Source organism: Phodopus roborovskii, unplaced genomic scaffold, assembly GCF_943737965.1.
Source record: "Phodopus roborovskii unplaced genomic scaffold, PHOROB, whole genome shotgun sequence".
In the NCBI taxonomy this organism is placed as follows: Eukaryota; Metazoa; Chordata; class Mammalia; order Rodentia; family Cricetidae; genus Phodopus; species Phodopus roborovskii.
The window spans coordinates 1,880,578-1,900,998 of record NW_026126410.1 but is presented as its reverse complement, the minus strand read 5'-3'; the positions used below and the strand labels follow the sequence as shown (position 1 = coordinate 1,900,998).

At 41.7% G+C, this 20,421-nt stretch overlaps 1 protein-coding gene across 1 annotated transcript in view; it reads left to right on the top strand.

The window, feature by feature from the left end:
- Wwc2 (WW and C2 domain containing 2) overlaps nt 1-20,421 on the top strand; it is a 158,217-nt gene that overhangs the window by 65,498 nt on the left and 72,298 nt on the right. Inside the window, exons 3-4 of the mRNA XM_051182385.1 lie at nt 16,551-16,754; nt 17,941-18,017. Coding sequence (XP_051038342.1) covers nt 16,551-16,754; nt 17,941-18,017 — 281 coding nt within the window. The remainder of the gene's footprint in view (nt 1-16,550; nt 16,755-17,940; nt 18,018-20,421) is intronic.

The window sequence follows — 20,421 nt, the reverse complement described above, 5'->3', positions numbered from 1 at the left end:
TTATATTATAGGCTTGAAGGAATATGTAGTTAATTGGTTGCCTGTTATATTATTTTTCCTAGATCTGTTCTGATATGAAAAGATTTACAGACAGTACTCTTTGATATCGTTAGGAATTATATCACTCATTGCTCCCCCATAAAGATTTATAGCTGCCCTGTGTAGGTACACAGTACATTTAAAATTATTATCTCATTTTATGTGTATGGATGCTTTGCCTGCATGTATGTATGTGTACCATATGTGTGCTGGTGGTCACAGTGGTGAAAGAAATTATCCAATTCTCTGAACAGAAGCTTTGGATGGTTGAGTCACCATGGGAGATGTAGAACCCACCCTGCCTCTCCTGGGTGCTTTTCACTGCTAGACAGTTTCTTCAGCCCTGTATGAGAGACTTTGTGAGAGGCACAGATAGCTCATATTAATAGTGACTTCTTACAGGTAGGTGAGATTCAGGAGCAGATACTCTTAAGATACCAAGTCAGAGTTTCAAAGTGCACAAGTGTGTATTTACTTTATTTTTCTGTCTTAATATGTGAACACTTGAAACTCTCAAAATGACTATAAACCAAAGCTACAAAAGAAGAAACAGTAAAAAATTTCTCCATGCCCTCTCAAATCTATCCCTTCCAGGTGTGTCCAGCCCACCCCAGGATAGGTATGAGTGAAGCCCAACCCAAAACCATTCTTACATAAACATTGTGTTTTTGTGCATGTGACTTGCTTTGTATGTTTGTTGAGGGTATCTTGAAGGTACATTAGAGGATTAGACATGCATGTATCCCTTACTGGATACAGTTTTCTTGGAGGCAGGCTCCCTGAAACCATGGCCTCAGTGACCTTCACCCCTTCTTTCACAGAGCTAACACTTGCTGAGGTCATCTGAGACACCTAGGTGACAGCTAGGCACCACTGTAATCTTGACTGGTTTGTCACCATGGGTCATCCCTTTCTCCTGGCTCCTCTGGATTTTGTGGGATCTTTCTCCTAGGGATCCTGTTTCAGTACCCTTGTAGAATTGTCTGTTCTGATGCCCCCTCCATTGTACGTTCCCATTCATTAGTCCATTCATTTCTGTAATTCTCAGTGCATAGCAAGACTGAAGAGCGTTGCCATCTTGCACCTGTATTTGTTGACTCTACATCAGCTCTTGATCCTCTTGGAGGCAGTGATGCACCTTATGTATTTATCCTTAAATTCTGTAAATCATGGAGGGAGAGCTGTGGCACAGAATTCACAGAATAAAGGTTGATTTTTAGAAAGGATTTAAAGTGCATTTAAGCATATGTCATACTTCAGAAAGCCACATTTTGAATATATAAAACCTTGATTGTCAGAACATGAATTTTTAAGCCCACCACTTTGCTTTATTATATAATTGTGGCCCTAGTGACCTGATGGATTCACTATGCCCCGAAGGACCTGAATTAGCAACAAGTAGTCTCCTTACTGAGAAGGAGCTGCCTGCTGTTTCATTAATCTTTGAGACATACCTGCAAAGTAGTTTATCGGGAGCAAATGGTATTATCTCTTCTTAGCAGCTGCTCCACACATATGTTGTGCTTTTGACATTGTGTAGTTTCAGCGTTATTTCCTCTTTATTTAGATAAAAAATGCAACAACGAATGTTCTGTTGCTTAATAGTATTGCTGCAAAACATTCCTAAGTATTAGCAGTGAAGGATTTGACCTTGACATTGAAAGTAGCCTCAGGTCATGTTTCGTGTGTGTGTGTGTGCGCGCGTGCGCGCGCACGCGCGCGCGCGCTCATCCATCCATCCGTCCAATAGACATAAGGGCAAGATTGTGCTTACCTAGAAAGTAAAGTTTTGATACTATTACTACAACAGGGAGGAAGTCAGTCTTAGATTTATTTGTATGTATATGCATGAGCCTGCCTGAGTGTGTGCGCATCATGTGTGTGCAGAAGTCAGGGTAGTCAGGAAGAGGTCATGAGATGTTTGAGCTGCCATGTGGATATGGGGACCATCCCAGGCCCTCTGCAAGCACAGTGAGTTAGCACAAGTCCCTGAGCTGGCTCCTCAGCCCCAGGAGAACAGTCCTTTTTTGTTTGTGTGTTTGTTTGTTTGTTTTCTGTGTTGTTTTGGAGGCTGGCCTGGAACTAGCTCTTGTAGAGCAGGCTGGTCTCGGACTCACAGAGATCCTCCTGCCTCTGCCTCCCAAATGCTGGGATTAAAGGTGTGCACCACCACCACTAGTGAGAACAGCCTTTTAATAGCTCACACTACCATGGTTTTTCCTTTAGTGATGGAAGTGTTAACACATAATTGCACAGACACCGCATAGTTTCTCAGTGAGCTTTGGCCAACATGTAGTCCTTTGTTATTCTCACTACAAATAAGACGCACAATATTTATGTCATCCACTCAGCCCTTCCTCGATGCTGTATTGTTCAGATTTCCTCACCATAGCTTAAGTTTGCCTTCACTACTGTAAAAGACTGCTGTGGGATGGTTTAGGGCGAGAGCTTTTTTTCTTTTTTTTAAAGACGATGTCTCACAATCAGCCCTGGCTGTCCTGGAACTTGCTCTGTAGACCAGGCTGGCCTCAAACTCAGAGTTCCTCCTTCCTCTGTCTCCATGTGCCACCTTGCCTGGCTAGAAGTAGATTCTTTTATTTGACATGTTAAATTGTTGATATTTTAAAAACTCTGTACTCATCAGGGTTGGAGGACAGATTAGAGGACTTGCTGCTCTTTTAGAGGACCAGGCTGGTTCCCAGCAGCCAAAAGGGGAGGCTCACACCACTTGCAATTCCAGTTTCAGGAGCTCCAAACCGTCTTCTGGCCTCCTGTGGCACATCTGTGATGCACATACTACACTCAGGCATGTATACATCAAGTCAAATAAAAAAAAAAAAAAAAAAAAAAAAAAAGCTTTAAAAATCAACCATCTTAATGAATTGAATGGTGGCATGGAAGAATATGCTTTGTAAGTGTATTTGACAAGGAACTCATATTCAATTCATATGAGCAAGTTTGCCAGAAGTGAATGTCAATGAGAAAAACTAATTTCAAAATAAACAAAACTAGACACTTCATGAACATGACGGTGGCCTCCTTTATATTCGTCTATGATGTCAATATATTATATTCCTTATTAGTATTCCATTTGAAAATCTGTTTTGAAATTGAAATTGCTCTTGGTTGAGACTATCATGAAAAAGACTATGGTGTGCATTAGTATAGAAGGCTTTTGTTTTTTGGATAATGTAACAAAAAGTGTAAAACTTTTTGTCTTAACCTGTGCATAGCATGCTGGGAATGTACTGAATCCATGCCCTGTGCAGCCAGACAAAGTGTTCTACTACTGAGCTACATCCCCAGCTCATTAATAGTTTCTAAGTGTACAGAATGTTAGTGAACTCTATGCATATTACTGCATGTGCAACAGACATGGGGTAGTGTTACCACCCCCATTAGTTGCCCATGGAAGCCATCATTCTCATGTTCTAAATAAGGGTCTCTCTCCATTAGATGCCTTATCTATTTTTTGAAGTAAAAATTTGTGATTAAAATTCTCCTGAGTCATGTGTAGCACAGGCAGGGGCCCTTGTTTTGTAAACTCATGGTAGTCTAGGGTAGGTTTACAATGCATTGGCATTTGCTCATGCATCAGGGGATGGGCATTTAGGTTGCTTCCAGCTTTTAGTTATTGTGAATGGTGTTGCAAGAAGCATGGGCCTGAAAGAAATCTTCTCAGACCCTGTTTTGGATAAATACCTGAAGTAGGATGACTGGGTCACAGCTCTGGTTTTGACTGAGGAATTTCCACAGCTTTTCCCACCCATCTGCCAGCAGTGCACAAGGAGTCTTGTTCTTGGCACTCTTGTGAGCATTATCTCCAGGTGACAAGACTTAGTGAGAAGACTTAGGTCACCCTAAGGGAGCCTGACAGAGACACTAATGTAGATCTCATTTGCAGTTCCTATAATAGTGATGCTAAACATCCTTTCCGATGTTTATTGGGCACTTGAATATTTTCTTTGAGGAAATGTCGAGTTGAGGCCATGGCCTATTTTTTTTTTTTTTTTTTAAACTCTGTAGGAATTCTCATAGTTGTTATTCTGTACATGAATCCTTTATCAAATGTATGCTTTATGAGTACTTGTTTTCAAGTTTTGGATGTATTTACTTTGAGAAGTAGAATTTAAATTTCCTTTTTTTAAAAAAAATGTACCTTTTTTTTTTTTTGAAGAAAGTCCTGCTCTGTAGCCAGACTGGTCTTGGATTCCTGCCCACCCTTCTCGTTCCTGAGTGCGGGTATAGGCTTGGGTGGTCAGCACTCACTCTCACCATCTGTGACTGCAGCCCTAGGGGTTGTGACCTTCTGGTCTCTGCAGATATGCACACGCACACCCAGAGACCCACACGCACAATCTATTAATGGTAACTTCATCTGCAAATCTTCATAGTTTTTCCTTCTTCCTTTTCTTCCTTCCTCTCTTTTAATATACGAAGCTCATTACACCACCAGTTTTTCTCCTTTGATTAGTGGTCTTATGTTCTGGCTGAGAAATCTCCACAGGTAGTAAGACTCCCATGACTGTTTCTAGGGTTCAGGGTTTTTGTTGGTTGGTTGGTTTTGGTTTTTCAAGACAGGGGTTCTCTGTGTGTAACAGCTGTGGCTGTCCTGGAACTAGCTCCATAGACCAGGCTGGCCTTGAAATCACAGAGTTCCCCCTGCCTCTGCCTCCCAATGTTGGGATTAAAACTGTGCACCACCACCTGGGTTGATGTGTTAAGTTTTATGTGTGATCTTTCTTGTTCTTCCATGCTCTTACTTGCTCCAGGCCTGTCAGTGGTTTTAATTTCCTCACTGAATTGATTTAGAGCTGAGGTTGGAAGTGGTTTGGCTATCTGTGTGACTTTACTTCATTCCACTGAACTATGCCTCTCTCCCTACTCTTGGGCTGTAATGCCTTCGAATACTGTGAGTGCTTGATGAGTCATGAAGTGAGAAGCCTACAGCTCTTGTTCATTTTCCAGTGCGTATTGGTGATTTTACACATAGCTCTTATTTTCTGGATACAACTGCAGTAGTAATATAGAGTCAACTTTTATGTACATAATTTACATACAAAATGTGTGTGTTTTAAGTATGATTCCATCTTAGTCAAGATAAAGAAATTTTTAGTCATGGGGTAGTTCTGTCTTTGCCCTTGACAACCAGCCTTTCTACAACACAATGGGGACTGAACTTTGCCACCAAAGATTAGTGTTACCTTTTTCTAAAAGCCCAAGGAATGGTGCTTTAAGTCCATTCACTGTTATGTATAGGTGTTTTACTCTTCTTGTTCCCTAGAAGTATGTGGCTGCATGGAAGTATCTGGGAATGGATGTTCAGGGTTGCTTTTTGTGAATGAATCAACTGTGAGCTGCCTTTTGTGAACAGACACCACCATGTATTATGTAAAGACCCAAGACATGTGTGAAGCTTTAATATTGTCACTGTTAGCCTTGGAAAGTTCTAGATGCTGTCTGTTCTTTTCTGTTGTCACCCTAAACTTTAGCTGGCTTAGGTGAGTGTGAAATAGTCCCCTGTGTAGTTTTGATTTGCACGCTCTTGCTGGCTAATGATGTGGAACGTCTCTAAATGTATCCATCACCTTTGCAGTATGGATGTATATAAATGTGAAATTTGTTCATATGTTTTGCCCATGATTCTAGTTACTCATCCAGTAATGAGTTGCTAGAACTCTTCATGTTTTCTACATTAAAGTCTTGTGAACCCTTTTTCTTTCTCCCATGGCTTCTCTTTTCAGTTTCCTTACAGCAGTTGGTACTGAGGAGCTGAAGATTTTAAAAGTCCAATTAATTTTTAAAAATCCCTCCTACCTTTTGCGTTCTAAGAAACCTTTTTTCCTTTGGTAGTTATAAAATGTTCTGCTTTCTGTTGTAGATTTTTTTCTTTCCCCATGAAGCATTTACAGTTTAGATTGCTGCTCCACACCAAATTAGTTTTTGAGTTTTGTGTGATGTAAAATTGAGGTCCTTTCTTTCCTAAGTTGGTGTTATATCATTCCACATTCACTTCTTTCTGTTCTTTCTTTAGTGTGCATGTCTGGTTGCATGCATCTTTGTGTATGTGTGATGCATGCATTTGTGTACATGTACACTCACTATGCATGCCTGTTAGAGGCCAGGGGCTGATGTCAGGGGTCTTTCTTTGTTGCTGTTCATGTTATTTTTTAAAACAGACTCACTGAACCTGGAGCTCACAGATTTGCCGGTGAGCCCATAGGATCCACCTCGCTTCCTAGCACAGGAATTATGGAAGCACACTGTTCCCAACTTTTTGTGTTGGTGCGAGGATCTGAACTCAGTCCCTCCTGCTTACATAGCAAGCACTTTACCCACTGGGCCATTGTCCCAGCCCCTCAGGAACCAGTTCTTGTGTGGAAACTCTTCCTACCGAAGCCAGTGGTTACTTTGTTGGAAATATGGTGTTTGTCTCAATCACTTCATAGGTTGACCAAGGCCTTGGTCAACCTATGAAGAGAGGCGTTTAATTGGAGGCTTACTTGTAGTTTCACTAACTCTCTGGAGTTAGTTCATGGCCATCATGTCAGGGGATGTGGCGGCAGGCGGGCACGCACGCACTATGACGATGCAGCTGTAAATGAGAGATTAATTTATCAGCAAGATGGAAGCTGGAAAAAGAAGCCAGACAGGGTTGGAGTAGGCCAAACCTCCTCCAGCTAGGCCACACTTCCTATTTATAAATAGTTCATTAGCTGCTAACCAGCTAATATATATGGGGAGGGGTGGGCATTTTTATTCAAGCCTTTAGTATACATCTATTTGTGAAATTTCTGTTCTGTTCTGTTGATGTGTGTATTATCTTTATGTTCAGAGCATATGACCATAATCACAAGGCTTTCATGTCTTGAAATGGGTTGATGTATATTCTTTAACTTGGCTCTTTATTAAAATTGTTTTCAAAAATCACAAATTTTTATATTTCTATGTAAACTGTTGAACCATCTTAGCAACTTATATTTTACAGTCCACAGCCAGATTCTGAGTTTGTCTAATTAGCTGACAACTCAAGGAAGAATTGACTGCTGCTGAATCTTCCAAGGATGGAGTGTCTGAGTGTTAGCCTCCCGAGTCTGCTCAGTTTTCACCTTCCTGTTTATCCCACCGATTTATATTTGGGTGCTATGAGTAGGTTGCAAGTTTTAAAGCCTCATTTTACAACTCTTTTTATCCAGATGACGCCTTGGGCAGAAATTCCTTCTCCTTCTAAAGGGAAAAGCTTTGTCTTCTCTTTTCCAAGAGGAACTTATCTCTTCCCTAATTTCTTCCTCTGTTTTTTGCTTTTAATTTCTGCAGCATTTTAGAACCTTCACTGATTTGAATTGATGGAAAATGGCGGGAACAGACATTTGCACTTTCTGGTCTTTCAGTATTCAGTGTAGCTGTTACTTTGTTCTGTACTCGTGTAGATGGCTTTTGTGATACAGAAGGATTCCCTGGGACTTTACATGTAGGATTCTCATTTTGAGTAAGTGCTGAACTAATAATCAGAGAGTTTTTGATATTTTTTTTTCTTTATTTAAAAGATGCATTTATTTTATGTATAGTATACATTGTTCTGCCTGCACGCCAGAAGAGGGCACCAGATCTCATTATAGATGGTTGTGAGCCACCATGTGGTTGCTGGGAATTGAAATCAGAACTTCTGGAAGAGCAGCCAGTGCTCTTAACCTCTGAGCCATCTCTCCAGTCTCCAGAAGGTATTCAGTATTTCCTGAAGTGACTATCTCTCTTTCTTACTTTATTAAAGAAGTCCATTACATTTTTTTTTTTTTTTTAACATTAAGCCAAATAGAGTGTAATTGATAAAATACAGATGTTTTCAGCATCTGTTGGGATTTGGCTACTAGAACCTTCTATATAGATGTCTAGTTCTTCAGTGTGTGTGTGTGTGTGTGTGTGTGTGTGTGTGTGTGTGTGTGTGTGTGAGAGAGAGAGAGAGAGAGAGAGAGAGAGAGAGAGAGAGAGAGAGAGTCACTCACTGTATAGCCCTAGCTGGCCTGGAACTTACTATGCAGGTCTGGTTGGGTTCAAACTCAGAAATTTGCCTGCCTCTGCCTCCCCAGTACTGGGATTAAAGGTGTGCACCAGCATAGCTGGCCTCAACCCCCTTTATAAAGAGGCTTCGTGTTGGCATATAAACCTATATATACATCTTCCTTCATGCTTTAAATTACCTGTAGATTACTTATAATGCTAATGCTTGTTTTCTTAGCTTGTGTAGACAATAAAGGCAAGATAAAATGGATGTTGATGCTGAATTCTATTTTTTGTTTTAAATCATATTTTTAAAAATTTGAGCAGGTGCCTATGGCAGACAGAAGAGGTGTCAGATCCCCTGGAGCTGTAGCTGAAGGGCCCTGTGAGCTGTCTGTCCAGCATGAGTGCTGGGGACTGAGATTGGGTCCCCAGGAAGGACAGCAAACACTGAGTCACTGAGCGCCTCTCCAGCCCCTGAGTTCTATTATGTTCAGATGAAGAGTTTGCTTTGTTCTTCATGTCATTCTTCTCTCACTTAAGTTCTTAGATGGTTCCCTGTTTCTATACTTTTCTGTTTTGCTTTCTGTTCATTTCTTAGCATTTGCTTTTTGCCTTGTTGTGTGTAGTTCTGACAGCTTCTCTAAAGTCTCTGATTATCCCAATACCTGTTCATCTCAGGATTGGCCTGTATTAATCATTTTTGCTCTTGAAGAGTAGGTAGGTTCCTTTCTTGAAAAGAAAAAAAGAAAAGATTTATATACTCATTTATATGTACTGTGTGCCTGAGTTTATGTGTATACTCAGGCCAGCACTGCCTGTAGAGGCCAGAAGAGGGCATCCAATCCCTTGGAACAGGAGTTATAAAAGGTGAGCAACCATGTGGGTGCTAGAACTGAATCTGTGTCCCAGAGGAACAGCAGGTGTGGCTAACTACTAATGCATGCCTCCCACCTCTTCTTTAGGCTTCCTTAGTTCTGTGTATGTTGAACAATTTTAGATAGTGTCATGGACATTCGAGTATTGTGACACTGTGTACTTGAAATTCTGGAGAGTGTTGTTTTAGTAGGTGATGGATCTGACTTGTGGCAAGTTCTCTCCTGTCTTCTGTGTCATTTTACTCTAGGAGCATTTAGTCTCTAGACCCTCACATACTGTTTGGGTGTGCTTGTGCATGCGACACTCAGAAGTGACCAGACCTGGTGGCTCTCATGTTCCTTGGGACATTTATTTATCCAGTAGGTTCAACAATGAGCTCTACACCGCTCTAAAATCCCTTTCTGAAGTTTATCCTCTCGACCTCATATCTCCTCCCTGGAAACTGGAGCTTCATCCTTTACACTTTCCACGAGTGGATGTATGTCAGGGCAGAGTGGGAAGAATGAAACTGAGGCGGCCTCATGAGCTTCGTTGTCAGCCTGGCATTCTTGGGGAGATGGAACCTTAAGAGAGAAACTGCCTTCCTCAGACAGGCCTGTGGTATGTGTGTGGGGGTTTATTCTTTATTGCTCATAGATGGCAGGGCCAGCCAGCTGTGCCCAGTTCCATCCTTGGCACTGGGGTGGCCTGGACTGCAGGAGACAGGGGTTCAGCTTCCGTTCCTGTCTCTGTGTCCCTGTCTGGGCTTCCTCCATGATGGAGCATGTGACCTTAAGTCAAATAAATTCCTTCCTTCCCCAAGTAGCTTTAGTCAGGGTTTATCATAGCAAGAGAAACCAGAATACCATAGGTGGGTTGCTATTGCCTGAGGCCTTTTGTTCTTTATCTAGGATTTCCCCAAACCCTCAAGAGTTTTGTCTGGCAACAGCCCCTTCCCCATACTCTTGACAAGAAGTGCAGTTTTGTTTTGGAAGTTTTTTTTTTTTTTTTTTTTTTTTTTTTTTCTCTCCAGTCCATTTGTAATCTTGTGAGATCTAGGAAATAACAAGAAATATTGGAGGCATCAAACAACAAAAACAGGAGTTACTGTCACAGTGTTTTGATTTCCTCCCAGGCCTTCCTCTTGCTTTTCTGAGACTTCCTTTGATTGGTTAGTGGATTCTGTGTTCTGATTTTAGTAGTAATCTCTGGGAGCAACGGACAGTGTGTGCTTTGCCCCATGTTAGGAGGAGAAACAGCCTCCTAACTAGCACGTGTTTTGTTCAGTTTGAAGAGCAGTTCTGATGTATGTGTGATGCTTTTCTACAGAGTTGCTTCTCTGTCTGCATCTTCCAAGCCCCCTAGATAGACAATTTGTTATTTAGAAGGAAGAAAACATGCGGATAGTTAAGATGTCTTGGTACTTAACATAATCATGTAAAACTAGTACCAATGAGACGGATGTATTGGGATCTGCCTCTTCAGTTGCTGCTAGAGTGATTCTTTAAATCACAATGGTACTGATGTTAGACGTTTATTGTATGCATCCTTTTAGTGGTTAACTTTCCTCCAAGCTATTGGGCACCTAAGATAATTTTGACTCTGTAACTGACATAGTTAGTCCATTCCTTGATGTGCTAACTGCATTTAGTCTAGAACCACCAGCCAAACAGCTGGCCAGGCTGCCTTAGATACTTAGAACTCCAAGCCTGCCTTGAGGAAGTTATGCTGTAACTACAGCTGCTTGCTGCTGAAGCCCAATTTTGACTCCAGATGCTGTTACTCTAGCCATGACTGTTTGGAACAGTGTGTGCTAGATTTTTTTTTTCTTTCTATCATAATCACTAAACTCTATCAAGCATTTCCCCGAGGACAGCCAGAGAGCAATTCCCAGGGTGGTCACTGCGGCTGTAGGAGGGCTGGCTGTTCAGCTCACTTTTCTACTTGCCTAGAGACATGTCTTGGTTGGTCTTTTGTCAGCTTGAGTCAAGCTATCTAGGAAGTGGAGCCTCATTTAAGAAAATGTGTCTATCAGACTACATGTAGGGGAGGCTGTGGGTCATTTTCTTTATTAATGATGGATATGGGAGCATCTAGCTTACTACGGTGATGCCTCTTCTTTGGCACGTGGCAGGTGGTCCTGGGTTGTACAAGAAAGCAGGCTGAGTAAGCTGGGGAAAGCAAGTCAGAAAGCGTCGCTCATTTCTTCCTGGTCTCTGCTTCAGCTCCTGCCTCCAGGTTCCTGCCTTGAGTTCTGTCCTGGCTTCCCTAAGCAATGAAGTAGGACTTGAGAATTGTAAGAAGAAATTCAAAAACCAACCAACCAGCCAACCAGCCAACCAACCCTTTTCTCCTGACATGTTTGGTCACGGTGTTTTGTCACAGAAATGTAAACCCTAACTAAGACATAACACCGTCCCATGCCATCCTGGGTTGTCAGCAACATTAGACTCCTTACAAGAATTCCCTTGAATGGACTTTTTAAGTTACTATATTTTTATTATTCTTTCAGAACTTTCACATGCATACGGTATATTTTAATCATATTCATTCTCTCCCCCTAACTTTTCCCAAATCTCCCCCCCCCAACTTCTTGGTCCCTTCCTTTTAATCTCATCAAGTCCAATTTGTGTGGACTATATGTTCAAGGGTACAGTATCACCCACTAGACATAGTTCACCTACCAGTGGCTGCATTCTTAAAGAAAACTGACTCTGTAACCCCCCCCCCCCCATATTATCATCTCACTCACATTTGGCTTCTTCTCCTTCTCCTTATTCTCCTCCTCCTCCTTTTCCTTCTTCTTCTTCAAGACAGGGTTTCTCTGTAGCTTTGGAGGCTGTCCTGGAACTAACTCTGTAGACCACGCTGGCCTGGAACTCACAGAGATCTGCCTGCCTCTGCCTCCTGAGTGCTGGGATTGAAGGCGTGCACCACCTCCACCTGGCCCACACATTTGGGTTCTTATGAATAGTAAATGGAAAGTAATTTAAAATCATCTCATCTATCTTCATGATGCCTTTTCTCATTTGTGCCTTTTAGTCCTTTTTCTGTAGAGGCACAAACATATTTGGGATTTTAAAATTATGTTATGCTTTCAAGTACAATTATAGTGTTGTTTAAATTTCTTTCTTTCACATAGTATGTAAATTTCTTTACAAAAGGTTTCCACGCTATCATACCAACCCTTTTGGCAGGGGGCTTCACATTTCTGCCAGGTGGTCTTCTAAAACACAGATCCTTGCATTAGTTTGTGTAGACTCTTCTGTGGCAAACTACAGATTACAAGGGGAGTCTCCCATTGCACTGAGAGCAGGGAAACGGGGCAGTCCCTCCCTTCTGAAGTATACCTGGCTGCCTGTAGAAAGTGCTAGCTCATTCTTACGGGTTGGCTATGTTAACCAGAAAAAAAGATAGCCAGTGATGGAGTTTTGGGGATGGAAGAAGGAAGAAGGCCAGAGCTAGAGCCAAAAAGGGCTTGGTGCTTGGTGATAGAATATAGGAGACTCTGTGTCTGGACCGTGTGAGTCATGGCTGGAGAAGTGCACTGGGGCTAGGTCCGCTTGCCTGGGATCTTTGGTACCCTGTTAAATTACAGCTGGATTCACTGGCATAACACTCTCAGTCAGAAGAAACCCTGCACTCTCTAAATTGCTATATACTTAGCCATCCTTCTCTAAAGACAGTCCTCATTCTAGTAGGAATTTGTTGGATTGTTTTGTTTACTTTGTGCATAATGATTTCCTCCAACATCCTTTTTTGTCTAATGCATTCAGTCAGTGCTTAATAACTGTACGTAGAAGAAATGGGCAACATACAAATTTTTCTTTATACAGAGGAAGATAAGAAAAGTTGATCATATTAACTTCATTCTTTTGAACACAGCAGGAAGAATAGAAATGTACATTATTGACAGAAACACTTATTCTCTGAAGTGTAATGTTGTCTTCCACGATAATCTTTTGTGTTCCTTGCCTGTAAAGTCTCACATCTATGAAACTGATGGGATGTGAATTCTCTTGAGATATGTAATGTTTCAAAGCATGTAATAAATTACTTCTTTAATATAGTAGACAGCATGCAAATTACATTGCATTATGATATAGTGATCTCCCAAGGCCAGAAGGTCTTAATAAAAAAAAAAAGAGCACATTTGTAAAACACTCTTCTTGTGTGTTTACATTTAATAAATATTCTTTTCAAATCCATTCAGCAAATATAACAGATGGAGATGAGCCTAGTTCTGCTTTATGAAACCTTCGAAGATGCCTTTGGGAATTCTCTTTTGTAGTTCATATTTGAATTGTGCAATATTTCAGAAATATAAATGTTTCCTGCCTCTCTTGTAACAAATCCAAACCAGTCTACTTGAGTGCTTCTTCAGACTCATCAAAAACACATTTATTACTATCACACAAAGCCCTAATAGTTTCTTGCCATCTTTAGTGTTTAATTCCTTAATTTGAGTGTTAATGTTGTAGAAAGATTTCACGGCCTTTTAGCTGTTGACAAATATTTATTTAAGTCACTAGTTCCCAAACATGGGGACAAAAATGACTAGCTGGACCTGAGGGATGCCTCCTTATTATTCTGACTAAAAACATGCGAGTCTTTGCCTCCCTTCACTTGTTTGGTGTCATAGTTACACATCTCATCATGACAAATTAGTAATATCTGTCATCTTACAATTTCTTTGGGCCCTGAAGCAGGCACGGCTTAGCTGTCTTAGCTATGGTTTTTGTAAACTCGTAGCCAGGGTGAGTCACCCAGCCTCTGCTGGAGAAAGCTGTGCTGGGAATTCAGGCTGTGGCTCCTGGCAGTGCTCCTTCCTGATGCTAGCCGCTAGCCACAGGCCTCCTCATCCTTCCAGAGTGAGCTTCTCCACTGGGCACCCTACGCCATGGCAGCTGGCTCCCTTCCGGTGGCCAGGGTGGAGCAGAGAAAGAAATGGAGCACAGTGTGGCCCACTCCTGAAGTGCTGTCCCCCTTCAGCCCAAGAAAACGTTAGGACCGTAAATTCCTATTTTGTCCTGTGACAGCTTCTGTACCTGGAGGCAGAGGATAGTCGTATGTATATATGTATATGAATGCTGGAGATTAATCTGGCACCATTAGAAAATTGAAGATATTGTTGTAACGAATATATAAATATACAACTGACCACTTTAGGCTCTTATTCAGTAATCTCTGCACATCTTGCATAATCTCCAGATGGCTGGTCCGTGTTGTTTTGTCCTTGAAGATTCTGCTGTGGAGGGTCTGCCTGTTCAGGACATCTCCTGTTGAGACTGTGGCTGTAGCTTATATTTACTCCCAATAATTAATTACACGAGAGATTCATCTTTTGTATATTTACATACTTGTATTTTTAAAATGAGTATTTCAAAAATTGTGCTTTGGAGATCAGCTTTTATTATCCAGTGAATAGGAAGCCAGAACTGTATGTCTGAGGCAGTGGTTACAGTGTCCTACTGAACTAGACCACTCTGTGAATCACCCAGGGCCTCTCTTAGTTCCAAGAGAACCCAGCCTTCCCAGGTCACACATTCCCAGGACAGTCTGGCCTCGGAAGAGTCAGTCCCATGGCCAGCTTAGGCCTCGGTTCTCAAAGGTTTAAATTTTATTTTATGTATGAGTGTTTGCCTATGTGTGTGTCTGTGTACCATGCAAGTATGTCTGTGCCTGTGTGCTGTGTGTGTATATGTCTGTGTGAATCCACCATGTGTGTGTATGTCTGTGCACATGTACCATATGCATGACTGATGCCCAGATCAAAAGAGGGTGTCAGATCCCCCCAAAACTTGAGTTACAAATGGTTGTGAGTTACCATGTGGGTGCTTGGAATCCTTTTCTTTTGCAGTACCAGGGAAGGAGTGTGTGTGTGTGTGTGTGTGTGTGTGTGTGTGTGTGTGTGTGTGTCCTAGTCCCTTAAGGCAACTTTATTAAGGTGTAACATACACTGAGTTGCATCTGTTTTTAAGTGTACAGCTCATGAGTTTTGACAGGTGTATACTCCATAACCTTTGAAATAATCAAGATATGGAAGGCTCACTATAGTGAGCACTTCTCAGTGACTTTTCTGTAACTGGATTTGACTTGCTTTTGATCATGATTTCATGTAAATGGGTTATATAGTAAGTATTGTTTGGGATCTGACACAAACTTACATATTCTTTGTATCTCTTTTTGTTTGTTTGTTTTTTTTTTTTTTTTTTTTTTTTTTTTTGAGGCAGGGTTTTTCTGTATTACATCCCTGGCTGTCCTAGAACTCAATTTTGTAGACCAGGCTGGCCTCAAACTTACAGAGATCCACCTGCCTCTTCCTCCCCAGTGCTGGGATTAAAGGTGTGTGCCACCAACGCCTGGAGTTCTCCTTTTCTTTTTATTTCTGAGTAGTATTAATTGTATGTATATACCAAAATTGAAATACTCCAGTGAACGGCCTTTGTATATTGTGAATAAAGCTGGTAATGAATATCTGTATGCAGGTATTTCCACTAATACATACATAGTTCCTGAGTAAGTAAATTGCCGAATACTGATCTGTATGATAATAAGCTAAATGTTATATGAAACAATTATTCTATTGGACATTGCTAGTCACTATGAATGAAAGTTGTGTATAGTTGCTTCATGTTTCCTCTGGGCACTGGCAGTTTAAAACTTTGGCCGTTTAAAATGTGTGATGCTATTACTTCATAGCTTAACATATATGTTACTGATGATACGAGCTTCTTCATCTGTTCTTTGGCCAAAAGCGTGTATTCTTTGTCACTTGTCAGGACAAGCATCTCTTGGCCAACCTGTACTAGCATCCTCGTAGATTCACAAGCACTACACTTGGCCTTGTAACCGCCATTTATCCCAAGCCAGACACCAGTATATGGCGGCTCCTTGCACCAGTATGTGGCAGATGCATTTACTATAAAATAAAATGGTTTTGGGTGGACCATCCCAGGGCAGAGGTTATACTTGGTTTGGTGACTATCCTGGTAACTAAGGGACTTGCTCCTTAGAGCAAGAGCAAAGTGGCTTTGGTTTTCAATTGTTTTAAATTTAATGATTGATATTCCTGGTAAAATAAAAATGAATTCATAGAAAAATGAAATGCCCATAGAGAAATACAAGCTCCGATATTTATACATTCAACAGATATATAGTAACTGTATAAAATTGCTATTAAGACTTAAATGACCTCTTGATTTTCATATTTATTGTTGTGGATATGAAAGTGAATTTGAGGGCCAGTGATGGTCCATGGACCTGGCCTGTTGATGTCCTCTGTTAAGTCAGGGGAAATGTGGTCCTTCAAAAGCCCATGTGGCTCAGTGTGTCATGTGGCTCAGTGTGCCCATGTGTCGGATGCTCTTGTTTTCTGGGTACCTATGAGCCAGAGAATTCTCTAAAGGATGATGGATGGGTGAAATCTATGTAAAGGGCTTATAGTCAGAGTACATTGCTGCCAAGGACTGCAAATGAAGGGCCAAGGGGTGTTTTTTGGAGTAAACAGAAGAAAACAAGCCCATATCCAAGTTGTAGACAAGTCACTCTATCGAAGTTTCCGGTAGATGCTTTAGAGGGTGCAAGAATTTAAACTAGCTGGTCCCTCTATGAATAATCCCACAAACAGAGACTCCCACCTACTGCCTTTTCAGAAACCACACAGATTGAAGATCCAAGGAAACAGTGGCGGGGCGAGCAGGAGAAGATGCTCAAGGACTATCTCTCCGTGGCCCAGGATGCACTCAGGACGCAGAAGGAGCTGTACCAAGTGAAGGAGCAGAGGCTGGCCCTGGCCCTGGATGAGTATGTCCGCTTGAATGATGCCTACAAGGAAAAGTCAAGTTCTCGAACAAGCCGTGAGTACCGGTCACTACAGATTTGAGATGAGTTTGTAGATAGGTGTAGACCACTCACACTCCTGTGGAGTTAAGCTCTGAGCCCCTTTCCCTCCTAGACAAGAACTCCTCCAAGTCATGAGAGATGAGGGGGACCCAACAGATGGTTCAGGGAAACACCCCATCCCCACTTGAGCCACAAGTCTCCCCCATTTGGTCATCGGGCTTCTGTTTCTCCTGTTGCTTCTTCCCGATTGCCTTTTGTTTGGGTAAATTTCTTTGTAAGAACAAAGACAGGAGGTTAGAAGCATGGAACTAGTCACAGAGAGCTGCCAGCAGCCCAGAGAGTTGCCAGCAGCCCAATATGGGTGTTCAGAACTGAACTTAGCAGATCCTATGGAAGAGCAGCAAGCACTCATTGCAGCCCAAATTTGAGTCTTTTAAAGGTGGCTTTTGTTCACTGTTGCTCCTAGGAAGAAACTGAGACTGTTGGACCTCAGGCCCCTCCCTCTCCTCTATTCACGTATCAGTCATCAGGAGTTGGCTTTAGTTAAACACACAGCTATGATGAGCTCCAATTTTATGACATAGTCCCCTAAGGAACTGTGCAGCAGAGCTCTTTAAGGACCCAGGACAAGTTCCTTTCAGTGTTTTTGTACCCTGAGGTTTTGTTTTTAATATGACAAAGGCTTGAAGAGGCATACCTGGTGGTTCATGCCTGTAATTCTTGCACTTGGAAGGCCGAGGCAGGAGAATTTACTACAACTTTGAGGCTAGCCTGAGCTGCATAGTAAGACCCTGTTTCAAAAAATAAAATAGGCTTGACATAAGTGTGAAAACCTATCTCCTAAAAGAAAAAAGCAGTTCCTACAAAAGAACTTAAATCATGGCTCTGTGTGTGTGTGTGTGTGTGTGTGTGTGTGTGTGTGTGTGTACACATACATGTGTATGTGCGCATTCGTGTTAAAGGGTTTTTATTTTGGGACAGGATCTCACTAAGTTGTTTAAGCTGCTCTTGAACTTGCCTTTTAGCCCAAGAAAACTCGGTTTTGCAATCTTTCTGCTTCAACCTCCCATCTAACTGGGATATAGGGCTGGCCTGGAATGCCAGGTCACAACCCCAAAACATTACTTCTAAAATCAGTAAATTCTAAGCTTACAATTACTGTAATAGACAGGTAATATTTTTTTTTTCCTCTCTTAAAAGTCTTCTCAGGGTCTTCATCCAGCACTAAATATGATCCTGATATTTTAAAAGCTGAGATCTCCACCACGAGACTAAGGGTAAGATTGTTTTCATTGTGGTTCTTGATTGAATAAGTGCACAGAGGCTTGGGCCATGGGGGAAGCATGAGCGACTGCCTCCCATCTCTGCCTCTGAAGGGAGGGAACTTCACTCTGCCCTGCAGGGCAGCCTTTCTCCTTTGTTTGAAGGATGGTTGGGGTTACTTTTGTCTCCCATCCAAGTGCCAGCCAGACCTCACCCTGCTTAGCTTCAGAGATCAGATATCTAAGTATCGTGGCCTAGCCTGGGATATGTGTGTTGCCATTGTTGGCTTTTCTTATTAGCAGTTAGTGTATGCAAGGGAAATCTACATCCTGATGATTTACTCTACCTCTTTGTCTTTCATCAGACGCCCTGGTATTTAAAAGGGTGCCTGCAACTTCCACTACCTTGTTGGTCTGTCATCCCTTCTCAGGATGGATTATTTCCTGATCATTGGGCTAATTATTTTGATTAAGCCGTTAACTACAGATCTTGTTTATCCTTGATTGGGGTGATCATATGGGCTGTTTATGAGCAAATTATATCATGTGTAATAATTACCATGGTCATGAAGCAGATTATCATCATAACCTCCATTGCACCCTCTCACATTATAAACTCTCATTGCCATTCTCTGCTAGGAGCAATGCTCGCCTTGCTAGCGCTGAGTCTAATGCTTTCATTAACATTGCCAAACTGGAATGCTTCTCATGTATGTTTTCCATGGCATTTTCTTCCTGCGTTCTTCCAGGATTCATCCACCTTCACTTTTAAAGCTAGAGAGCTACTTCTTTGGCAGATACACTTCTCTGGTTTACCACCGATGTGTATTTGTTTACTCCATTTCCTGGTCATTCATAACTGTCTCTGTGTATGCATCATACATACTTTTGGTACATACATGTACGCAACTTTTTGTTTTTTGAGGCAGGGTTTATCTGTATAACAGCCCTGCATGTTCTGGAACTCACTTTGTAAACCAGGCTGGCCTTGAGCTTACAGAGACCTTCCTGCCTCTGCCTCCCAAGTGCTGAGATTAAAGGCACATATCCCTGGCTACATCTACACATTTTTAAGAAAAGAATGAAATTGGTGTGTTAAAGAATGAACACATCTTTTAGTAGGGCTAGCTTAGTGGGAATGCTTGCCTAGCATGTGCCTCAAGACAAACAAGCAAACAAAGCCACCTTCTGTTCTTCGGTGGGAATTGCTAGAGGTTTAACCATTCTTGCTTCAAATATTTGCATTGAGGCTCTAAGTCACTTAATGCCTATGATCTTTGCTTACATTCCGTAGGTTTTGAAGTTTGAATTATTACTCTCATGAGCTCCAAATCCTTGCCTGTCTCTCTGAGAATTCATAGATATAAGTATATTGCTTCATTTTCAAACAACTGGAGATTTTTATCACTATTACTTATCTCAAACATTCTATGTACTTTTCAATGGTTTAATTTATTTATTTGGTTCCCAGTTCCTTGCCCACATTCTGTACATTAATATGTATAGTTTTGACCAAAATAGCCATAGTACTTTACATTTCCATGCCTTGATTAATGCAGGGCCTGAATCTCCTGTCATCTGGGTCCTTGGGTCTAGTGCTTTTCTGTTTGCTTTTGATCAGTTCTTGATCCTTATAGATGCTTACTTCTTAGGAGCCATATAGTATGTGTACAGTAATACAAAGATAACTTTAAGTTTTGGACGATCTTGCATTTTGCAGAGCACTTAGCTTTGCTTCATGTAGGCATTTGGGTTGGGAGCAGATGGTTAAAATCCAGTCAGAATTGGAAATGATTGCAATCCCTTTCTTAGGGTGGGTTGATCTCTCAGAGCTGCCCTTGAGCTCATGAAAGCAGACTGCCCCCTACTCCCACCCCAAACTCCATCAGCTTTGTGAGGCTGAACTCCCAACCTCTGCCCTGAGCTGTGTGGGCTTGACTGCCCACCATTCTTGTATGCTCTGCTTACTGCATAGAACGGTCCTCAGGACAGAGTGTCCCATGGGGGTCATGGCTGTGTTCCTTTCACCCTGGGGGTCTTTAACATAGTTCTGTGGGCCTAGCGGTTCTCCAGGAACTTCAGATAGATGGTCTGGTTTGGTTTTCCTTATAGTTTACTCAGTGGTTCTCAGAAAAAAAAAAAAAAAAATGACGAAAAGTTCACATGTGGACTCCTGTGTGGGCTGAGGCTGTAGCGAGGGCCCTGAGTTCATTCTCTAGGACAAAACAGAAACAAACCCCCCAAAGCACAAACTCAAATCCCATCTACCAAAGTCCAGATTCTCCTCATTTCATTTATAAAATTGTGTGTAGAAGTGGCCTGTGTCGCCTCATAGTAAATAGTCTTCAGGGTGTCATGGACCCTCTTGCCGGCCAATCATCTATGTTTCTCAAGAGTACTTGTGCAGTGGGCTCAAATG